General features: G+C 45.5%; 2 protein-coding genes across 3 annotated transcripts in view; one reads left to right on the top strand and one right to left on the bottom strand.

Annotated features, from left to right (window-relative positions):
- Nucleotides 1-64: 64 nt before the first annotated feature.
- epx (eosinophil peroxidase) lies at nucleotides 65-7,540 on the top strand. Its single transcript, XM_057327426.1, has 16 exons — nucleotides 65-307; nucleotides 1,213-1,297; nucleotides 3,318-3,499; nucleotides 3,595-3,727; nucleotides 3,795-3,924; nucleotides 4,025-4,231; nucleotides 4,316-4,699; nucleotides 4,747-4,980; nucleotides 5,060-5,318; nucleotides 5,391-5,561; nucleotides 5,738-5,975; nucleotides 6,265-6,476; nucleotides 6,538-6,702; nucleotides 6,795-6,878; nucleotides 6,956-7,049; nucleotides 7,169-7,540. The coding sequence occupies exons 1-16, from the start codon at nucleotides 280-282 to the stop codon at nucleotides 7,218-7,220; spliced, it is 2,658 nt and encodes an 885-aa protein (XP_057183409.1). The 5' UTR covers nucleotides 65-279; the 3' UTR covers nucleotides 7,221-7,540.
- A 159-nt stretch (nucleotides 7,541-7,699) lies between these two features.
- rab3il1 (RAB3A interacting protein (rabin3)-like 1) overlaps nucleotides 7,700-10,000 on the bottom strand; it is an 8,140-nt gene continuing 5,839 nt past the window's right edge. Inside the window, exons 6-12 of one of the 2 annotated variants that reach the window (XM_057327445.1) lie at nucleotides 9,667-9,876; nucleotides 9,312-9,440; nucleotides 9,136-9,242; nucleotides 8,804-8,827; nucleotides 8,583-8,682; nucleotides 8,433-8,499; nucleotides 7,700-8,330 (exon numbers count right to left, since the gene is read on the bottom strand). In XM_057327445.1, the coding sequence (XP_057183428.1) occupies nucleotides 8,248-8,330; nucleotides 8,433-8,499; nucleotides 8,583-8,682; nucleotides 8,804-8,827; nucleotides 9,136-9,242; nucleotides 9,312-9,440; nucleotides 9,667-9,876 (720 nt within the window). In that variant the 3' untranslated portion in view covers nucleotides 7,700-8,247. The remainder of the gene's footprint in view (nucleotides 8,331-8,432; nucleotides 8,500-8,582; nucleotides 8,683-8,803; nucleotides 8,828-9,135; nucleotides 9,243-9,311; nucleotides 9,441-9,666; nucleotides 9,877-10,000) is intronic. The other variant, XM_057327446.1, reaches the window with a different exon arrangement.

The raw sequence follows: 10,000 nt of genomic DNA, 5'->3' as shown, positions 1-10,000 counted from the left end.
GTTGTCACAGACAGGAGATGATGATGAGTTCAGCGGGGAGGGTTTGTTTTATTAAACACGAATGTACACAAATCTTGTGACGGCCTGAAACACACACACACACATGTGAAAAACACACTTTGTGTGTTCAGTCGTGAGCTTCTCCACACTTTCTCATTTGTCTTATCAGGCTTTCAGACACGTTGGTTTTCTGTGATGCTCCAGTGACCTCTTCTCCAGGTGTTTATCTGATGGTATGGTGGCCAGAACACAAGAGGTGTCATTCGACAGAGAGGAATCATGGGAAATCCAGCCATTGATCTGAGAGGTGGGCAGATGCCTGACCAAATACAGAATACACGCTTTGTTACCAGTGTAACTCAAGACTTTAACTTTAGAGGGTTTCACGTGAACTCAGTTCTTCATCATGCGTGTCCACATTTCTGCGTGTTGAGAAGACTCGAGAAAGGGTGAATAAAATCTGAGGGATCTTCATCTTCAGCAGCCGCTGACCTTCACATGAACGAGCAGCACCGATGAAGGTGTTTCAGAAGATGAAATTGACGTTTGATAACCTCATTAGATAAGAGGATGAAACGAGGACCAAGCCGTGCGTGTGTTCGGCATTGTTTGATGTGAATTGTTGTCACCAGTCAGACAGATAACAGAATTCTGCACATACCTGTAGACTGAAGGCAGCGTATAAAAGTCGGTCACCTCACATCCAGTCCTGACACACACATCAGACACTCCGGCATTTATTTCATCACTTCATTCACATTTTACATGACAAAACACACTTCATGATTAAACAAACATAAAATGTGATCATTTTTGTCAGTGACGGGAGCATACAGATGGATTCAATGTGTCTGGTAAGTGCAGCCCAGCAAGTTTTTGTAGTTTGTTTCTTTAGTATCAGGCTGGAAAACTCTTGAAGTGAATAAGGGCAATAATAAGGATGTGTTTTATTTCATGGCAGGTGTCTGTCTTCTGTTTGATTGTGTCTTTATTTGTGATCTTGTGTCTACCGTTGTCAGCCACATCTCATTTTCCTTCCCAGAATGCCACAGGTACTGAGAATTCTACTTCTGAAGAGATTTCCATGTGTTGTGCTGTTTTTATCATTGCAGAACAAATCATTTGTGTACGTGTGATTTCTCTGTGGTGTCTGTTTGTAATGTGCTCATTAGAGTTCTACAGTTTGTTGAGTGAAAACTCTTTTATTTTCAGTGTATTTGGGATCCGAGTTTGTCGGGGAAGCTTTATGGCGAGCTAAAGAGCTGACAGACGCCGCGTACGCTTGCACCAATGACAGGTGAAACATAGAGAGAAGTTCATTGCTCACGGGTTGATCCGTCGTATAGCCGCGGACAAAATGAAGAGATCATTTCTAGATGTATGTGGTCATTTCAGTCCAGTGTCTGTTGAATTTCAACAAAATCAAAGCTCAGGAGTGACATAAAGTCATTTAACAGCGATGTGAAAGACTGACAGCATGACACATGAACACTGTGAGAAAAATACAGATTATCACATAAAAACTCGTTTTTGTACTTTTCCTAAATACACGTAGAGATATGACTGCTGTGTTGCTTAAAACCAAGGCTGGGAAGGTCACTTTTAAAATGTATTTCACTACACATTACAAAAGACATGCTTTAAAAAGTCATTTGTAACATATTTCGTTAGATTACACAAATTCTGTAACTTAATCTAAATACTTTGGAATACTGATAAGGTACCTAACACAAAGGGATCTTGGTTTCCCTCTGCATTTTATTCTAAACAACATTAGTTTTCCACAATATCTCTTAAAGCAAAAAAGCACACAATCTTAGAAAAAAGAAAAATGCTGATGCTCAAAAAGGCAGCTGGGGTGTGTCAACTTTTTTCAATTGGAGGCAAAATGTACTTCTTTTGTCTTCTAGGAAACATGTGGTTATACATGTGAAGGGCAGTACTGCATGAAAAAAATATGATCTATAAACAAAATAAAAACATCTTTACACATCATCCTGTTTAAACATTTTCACCCCCTTCTCTGAATGCATTGTGCACTAAATTAAAAAAAAATCGTTTTTTCAGAATTGCGAGATTGAAAATCGTGGTTGCAAGTTATGAAATCAGAATTGCATGAAAAACTCACAATTGCAAGATCTCACAATTTTTACATTTGTATAGTAACTTTATTTCATGCAATTCTGACTTTATAACTTTATAACAATTCAGTTTTTTTCTCAAGCTCACAATTCTGAGAAAAAAGTCAGTGTTTTTTCTCTCATTGGACTGACAGTTGCAATTGTGAGTGTATATCTCTCACAATTCTAAGAAAATAAATCCGATTTGTGAGTTATAAACTCGCAATTGTGAGAAAAAGTCAGAACTCTGAGATAAAAAGTCGCAATCACCTAAACAAATGACTTGAACAAGGGACTCGCGAAACATGAAACCAGTCGTTGATCATTCAGGTAACCACAGACATTAAAGATTCATTTATTCATGTGGCAATTCATATAAATTGGCTCAAATTGTGTAATGGAGTATATTCTATTGCGTGAAATAGCTTATTCAGAACAGTACTATATAAAATTAATATGCAATTTCTATGAACCCAGATCCCTCATATTCTGCGAGGGGCATGAAAATGAGCAGAACTGTAGTTTGGGATGCTTTTGGAGAATGTCAGAGTCAGAGACTCACCGATTGCTGTTTACATTCATTGCCCGTTACAGTTAATATAAAGTTTTAATGAAATAAATGCCATTGAAATTCCAAGTAATCACTTTGGTAATCTAAAATACTTTTCGGATGTAACTGTTATTTGATTACCACCATTTAAAAAGTAACTGTAATGCAATACAGTTACTCAAATTTTGTATTTTAAATACGTAACTAAGTTACATGCATTTTGTTACTCCCCAGCCCTGCTTAAAACTAAGTGAATCTGAACTTGTTTTCTTTGTTATTTTCACCCGTTTCTCCGGTTTTCATTTTCTGCAAACATAGAAAGAAGATTATTATTTGAAATTTGGAAGAAATATTGTTAGATAAAAACAAAAATGATCATTTTACCTGAACACGTACCTAATAAACAGGCCGTTTCAAAATCAGTCTGTACGGTCTCTTAATATTTTATGCGGATGTACATTTGTCACTGATGATTCTCCTAAAATCCATCAAGAAATAAAATGACACACAGTTTAGTTCTCAAAGGAAAGTGGATTGATACGCCCAGATAACTTATGACTTTGTTTAGATCTAAATGTCCAGATGAGGTCACCGGAATGTGCTTAGGAGAAATGCTTGAGATGTTTGCTTTATTTGGTTCCTCTCAGGGTGAAGATGTCTGTATCCGACGCTTCTGTCCGACCCAATGACCTGCTGGCCCTGTTTAAACAGACCGGCGCCGAAACCAGAAGCCACATCAGATCCGCCGAGTTTCTGGACAACACGGTGGAACTGATCCGAGAGATGGTGTACACACACACACACACCATGGACAAACCCCAGCTCAACGGTACACACACACACACACACACACACACACAAACATTCGGCTCAGATGAGTCGGTTCACATCGACCCAACGCTGCTGTTGTTGTCGGTGTTTCAGAGCTTTTGAGCGCAGAAGACACGGAGATCATCCAGCAGGTGACCGGCTGTTCTTCAGAAACAATCAGACCCGTGTGTACATCTGACTGTCTGTCCAAACGATACCGGACCGTCACAGGACACTGCAACAACAGGTGCACACACATCCCAACAGCATCTCACCATCCACAATCAGACATCACCTTTGTTTTGTGTCTGCAGAGAGAATCCTCTGTGGGGAGCAGCGAACACGCCGTACACACGCTGGCTCTCGCCGGAGTACGAGGACCCTCGAGGAGCCCCCCGTGGCTGGGACCCGCAACACACCTACAATAACTACACCCTACCGCCCGTACAACTTAAACACTTATTGACTTATTTCTAGTGTAAGACAGTGTGTACTATAGCTTCAAGTCATGTTTGTCTCTGTGTGTTCGTGTGCGTGTGTGCAGGTACGCAGTGTGTCACAGGAGGTCTTGTACACTCATAATGAGAACATCTCATTGGACACGTCTCTGTCTCATCTGCTGGTGGAGTGGGGTCAGTGGATCGATCATGACCTGACGTTAACTCCTCAGAGTTCCAGCACCGCAGAGTTTAAGAGCGGAGCCGACTGTACTCGCACCTGCAGCCGCCACACGCCCTGCTTCCCAATACACGTCAGTCAAGCTTCACAACACAATCATTTTGTCATATGATGCAGACATGTCAGAATCCCGACATTTGTTCTCATCTTCTGTCAGATCCCACCCTCGGACCCCCGCGTAGGCCGGCAGAGCTGCATGCCGTTTTTCCGCTCCGCTCCCAGCTGCACAGTCCCGTCGGGTCACCGGGAGCAGCTGAACGCCATCACCGCGTTTGTGGACGCCAGCATGGTGTACGGGAGCTCGGAGGCGCTCGCCGTCGCCCTGCGGAACCTCTCGTCTCCTGTCGGCCTGCTCGCTGTCAACCAGCTCCACTCGGACCAGGGTCTGGGCTTCATGCCCTACCTGACCCGCACGCAGCCTCAACTGGACCCCTGCGGCCCGCGAGAGCCGCTCGACCCCAGCCTGCCACCTGAGACGGCAGTCAGACTCGACACGAGCATGAGGAATAAATCCTTCTGTTTCCAAGCAGGTTGTGGGTCAGGGAGATGACTCTTCTATGTTATTTGTTCAGAATGCTCACGGTCTAGTTGAATTCTCTTCGTGTGCACTCATTGATCGCGTGTGTTTATAAACTGTGGCGTTTTTGTGGGTGTGTCTCAGGTGACTCTCGGGCCAATGAACACTTGGGTATGATCGCTCTGCACACGCTCTTTCTGAGAGAACACAACCGACTGGCTGCGGAGCTTCGCCAGCTCAACCCTCACTGGGGTCCAGACACGCTGTACCAGGAAGCCAGAAAAATACTGGGCGCCGTTCACCAGGTGAGAAACGCACCCGAGAAACTTGACCTGAGACCGAACCTCGGAGCGTTTGACTGATGTCGTGAATCCTGTCTGTAAGGTTCTGACGTGGGATCATTACCTGCCGCACATCCTCGGCCGCAGCGCTCACCTGTCCCTCGTGTCCACGTACAAGGGTTACGAGCCCACCGCTGACCCCAGCATCTCTAACGTCTTCTCCACCGCCGCCTTCCGCTTCGCACACGTCACCGTGCATCCGCTCGTGAACCGCCTTGGACCCCATTACCGGTGGAACCCTGAGCACCCGGCTCTGCCGTTACATCATTCTCTGTTTGCGTCCTGGAGGCTGGTGCATGAGGGTCGGTTCTCTTTCAGATGCACACTTTAAAGGTGACGATGGTGCATGTTGATGGTTTCTCCGTGTGCCGTAGGTGGTGTGGATCCTGTGCTGCGCGGCTTGCTCCTGTCCTCGGCCAAACTGCAGACGGCAGATCAGATGATGATTGAGGAACTGACGGAGAGGCTCTTCCAGGCTCAGGGTGGTCTACCGCTCGACCTGGCGGCATTAAATCTACAGAGGGGACGAGATCATGGACTACAAGGTGACTGCATCTAGACCTTTACTATCGGGTGATGCTCTTTTTGTCTCACTGCAAAGCATTCTGGGTAATGTGACATTGAGTTACATTTTGTGTTTCAGGAGGTATTATGACAACAGTTCTACCAGGAGTGTGCTTCTGACACAGTTCTGCGTGTGATCACCTTGTTGTCTCTGCAGGTTACAGCGCGTGGCGGGAACTCTGCGGTCTCGCTGTCCCTGTAAATGAATCTGATTTAGCAGGGATTGTGGGTAATGAAGTTCTGGCCAAGAAGCTGCTGCGCCTGTATGGAACAGCCCGGAACATGGACGTGTGGGTGGGAGGCATCTCGGAGGGCGCTGTGACCGGGGGCCGGGTGGGGCCGCTGCTCGCCTGCCTCATCGCCAAACAGTTCACGGCTCTTCGAGACGGAGACCGGTAACATTTAGAGCATTGTGGGAAACTGAACGTTTCTCCATCACTAAATTTAATAGAATGATTTCTACAACAGATTCTTTATTTCATGTGTGCCGTTGGAAAACAAACATGTTTGCTGAACTAGACGATTAGAAACGATTCTTTTAAGAAACACTGACGAAATGCTTTTTTGGGGAAGCGACAATGGTGAAAAATGTGTTTAATAACGGAAACTGATTTCAATTATTATTACACGCTACATTTACAGCAGTGTGTGTTGTAATTCTGAATGGTGTTTGTTTAAATGCAGGTTCTGGTGGCAGAATGACGGTGTGTTCAGCTCATCTCAGAGAGACGCTCTTCAAACCGTCTCTCTGTCTGCCATCATCTGTGACAACACGCACATTCGGCTGGTGCCCTCGGACCCTTTCTCCCGCACGCTTCAACCCGACGGCCTGCTGTCCTGCACGGATGCGCGCGTCCGACGCATGAACCTGTCGGCGTGGAGAGAGGCAGACGCAGGTACTGATGTTAGCGCTGGATACGCGCGTGCGTCATCGTGACTGTGTGTCTTTGTTCTCAGACTCGGTCTGCGGCTCGATTCCACGACTGCGCGTGGGTTATTCAGTGCTGTGTGACTCAACCGTCATCTATCAGTGTCCCGCTGGATACCTGCTGCATGGAGGCCCTCACATCACCTGTGACCCCGACACACACCAGTGGAGCCTTCCACCGCCCGCCTGCCTGGGTCTGACGTTTTCTTTATACTGTATGTAGTACGTGAAAAGACGTATCCATGTCATATGCATAGTGATGTTTGTCTCCTCATGGTTCTGTCAGACGTGGATGAGTGTTCGACGGAATCATGGGTTTGTCCTCCACACCTGCAGTGCTTCAACACACCTGGATCTTACAGCTGTGCAGGTGAACGTCTTCACAGCTCTCATCACGTTTGGATCACGTTCATTCTGCATTCATGTTTTCTTACATCTGTTATGTAGCTCCGCCCCTCTCGGCCTCCTCCATCGTGGCGTCGGTGATGTCAGTTCTGGTGGGCGTGGCTTTGATAGCGCTCATCCTCATCTGCTACCACAGGTGTGTGTGTCATTAGTATGTGAAACCGTAAAGCTTCCTTTTCAAACACACCTGTAACATGAATGTGTTTTTATGTGAAGCTGCTGAATTTAGTGGATCTCAATGTTTCATACGCGCAGGTTTTTCCTCCTCAAGCTCACAGAGAGAGAATGCTGTCAGAGAAGACGCTGAAATGACATCAAGCTGGTTTGGGAAACGTCTCGCAGTCTTTCATGAAACTGTTTAATATTGTATAGAACAACAGTGTATTCTGTATAGTAATGGTGTGTTGTGCATGCTTCCTTTTAGATGACCGGAACATTCTGTGATAAAATGTCTTGATAACACACGTGTGTTTAATAGCCGACAGCTCAAACTAAAGAGTTTTCATGATGCTCTGCTTGTTGTTCCTCTCAGCCAATAGAATGTAAGAGTGAGCTGTGACATCATACAGACAGAAATGTTCCGCTTCAATTTCTCAAAACTCTCGAGCCTTTGTTTTTTGCTCTTGTATTCATGTACGTTTTACTGCTCTGAATTGATCATTCACCAGAATCCTTTTTTAATAAATGTAAACACATTTGTTTTGAATAAAGGGTCTCAATTTTCTCGTCACAATCACAAAAAAACTCTTGCACACGACATTTATATTCAGATGATGTCTTTAATGACTTCTACAACACTGAAGCAGCCGACCGTAAGGTATGTATTTGATTTTTTTGTTGTGATTGAACACAAGAGAAAATAAATATGTAGTGTTTCGAGTGAACGGAAGGCACTGTAAACATTGAACGTGGATTTGTGTTTGAATGATCGTCAATCGTGCAGCTCTATACGTATGTATGGAGCGTGTTATGACAACACAAGTTCATCTTTACAGTCAACAAAACTCATGTCAACTAAAGCGTAATGAACCTTAAACGAAACGCGTTCACAGGTTTGTAAAGCTTGTGATGATGTAACACAGACACTTTGTGTTTGGCTCTTCAGGTCTCTGAGATGTTAAAGGATTCATCTGCATCTGTGTGAGGTTAGTCAACACTCGCCATCTCATTCATCACAAACACAAACACAAACCAACTGCTGTTTCATAACACAACAAAACCTGACAACAGTTCTTCCATATAGTGTTCTGAAACATCCCCTCAATACACAGAAATATAAAACATCACCGCTGGAGTGTGTCATGCATGCATGTGTGTGTGTGTGTGTGTGTTGGCTAGCTGTCGGTCATGTAATATCCCAGTTTGGCCAGACTCATCTCTCGCCGTAAGCGCATCACTTCCCAAAACATCTGCTGAACTGCAGACAGACGACAAACATTGAGAAGCACTTAACATCTGTAAATCAGACGCTACAAACACCAACCCTATATATATATACATATATAGAAAACAGACTGACCTTCCTGTCGGACCAGTCCCTGTTGGATGTACCTGATGTACGTGAAGAAGTTACACACGGCTGTGATCTGTCTCAGAGGAGAGAAAGGTTTGAATGTTGAATGATGAGGAATCAGAGAATGAATGTGAGCATGATGATGACGACACGTACTCGTGCTCTACTGGACCGAGAGATGTAATAGTAGTTTTCTTTATCTCCCAGTTTGATGCGATGCTGGCAGGGGCGGGACATGCCGCTCAACGCACACTTGCTGTTTAAACACAAGATTACGCTGGTCAACGGAGCTGTCAATCAAATGATTAAATGCTCCAACAGCCCAAATAATTGATTTATTTACAACAGAATCCCATGCAGTTCTTGGAGTCACTTACGTTTCTATGGGCGCCCGGCAACCGCTGTGAAAAACCCCAAATCAAAGAGAAAGTAAAGTATGATTACAGAAAGTGTGATCTAAAGGTCACTTCAGTCATCATTTATTCACTCACTCTCGTGTGTATGTGACATGCAGTGGAAGTCATGAGAGTGAATAAACGATGAAAGAATGTGGATTTGCAGGAGAGTGATGCGTGTCATGTGTAAACTTCTCTTGAAATGTTTTGCAGAAGTTCGGGCAAGACTTGGCGGGTGGAGCGGTTGCTACGGAGATAAGCATGCATGCACACGACTCAGGTGAGTGATGTGATGGTCTGTTGTCATGACTTACTTGGGTCCTCCGCACTCGATGGCTTTCACCATGGGAACGGTTGTCATAGCAACAGGCTCAATGGTCAGAGAGTTGTTCTCCACGGCTCGCTGAACAGATTTCGACAGCTGAGACAGAGAGACAGTCAGATAAAGATGGAGGAGGAGTTTGACACGTGGCGATGAAAGCAGACGTACCTCAGAACAGGTGAACGACAGGCAGGGTCCGATGTCTTCTCTATGAACTCTGCTGAGGAATGCTGAAGCACCCTCCAAACTCGCCGACTCCTTCCACGAGAGAAACTCCGCGAACAACACCGAGTCCAACTGTACGAGAGAGTTTATCCTTCAACATCACTCTTACTAAAACTAGGCTGTTGCCATGGAGACCTGCCCAGTTACCTGGCAACAGCAAGCGCCCTGTCAGCAGGGTTCAGAGGACAGACAGACAGAGACGACAAAAGAAACTGGAGAGAGATGGAAACAGAAAGGACGAGATTCGGTGACACACGGAAAGAGAGAGAAAGTCAGCAGCCAGCGTGTGAGTTCGTACCTCTCTCTCCTCCTGCTGTGACGGGACACACATCGGCTCGGGCTGCAGCTGTAGGGCACTGCTGGCGCTCTTATTACGCGTGTGACCCCGAGAGCCTCGACCTGACCCCGGCGACAGCAGCTGAGGGTGGAGCTGAGGGTTCGGTGATGAGGGAGTAGATGTCAACACCAGCGTCTTCAGAGCCGACACTTCAGCCTGCAGGACATCAATCTGGAGAAGAGAGTGCGTGAGAGAGTGAGCGAGAGAGTGAGTGAGAGAGTGAGTGAGAGAGTGAGCGAGAGTGAGAGAGAGAGTGAGAGAGTGAGCGAGAGTGAGAGAGAGTGAGAGAGAGAGA

The sequence above is a fragment of the Triplophysa rosa genome, unplaced genomic scaffold, assembly GCF_024868665.1.
Source record: "Triplophysa rosa unplaced genomic scaffold, Trosa_1v2 scaffold232_ERROPOS241259, whole genome shotgun sequence".
Taxonomy (NCBI): domain Eukaryota; kingdom Metazoa; phylum Chordata; class Actinopteri; order Cypriniformes; family Nemacheilidae; genus Triplophysa; species Triplophysa rosa.
This window is presented reverse-complemented; position numbering and strand designations above follow the sequence as displayed.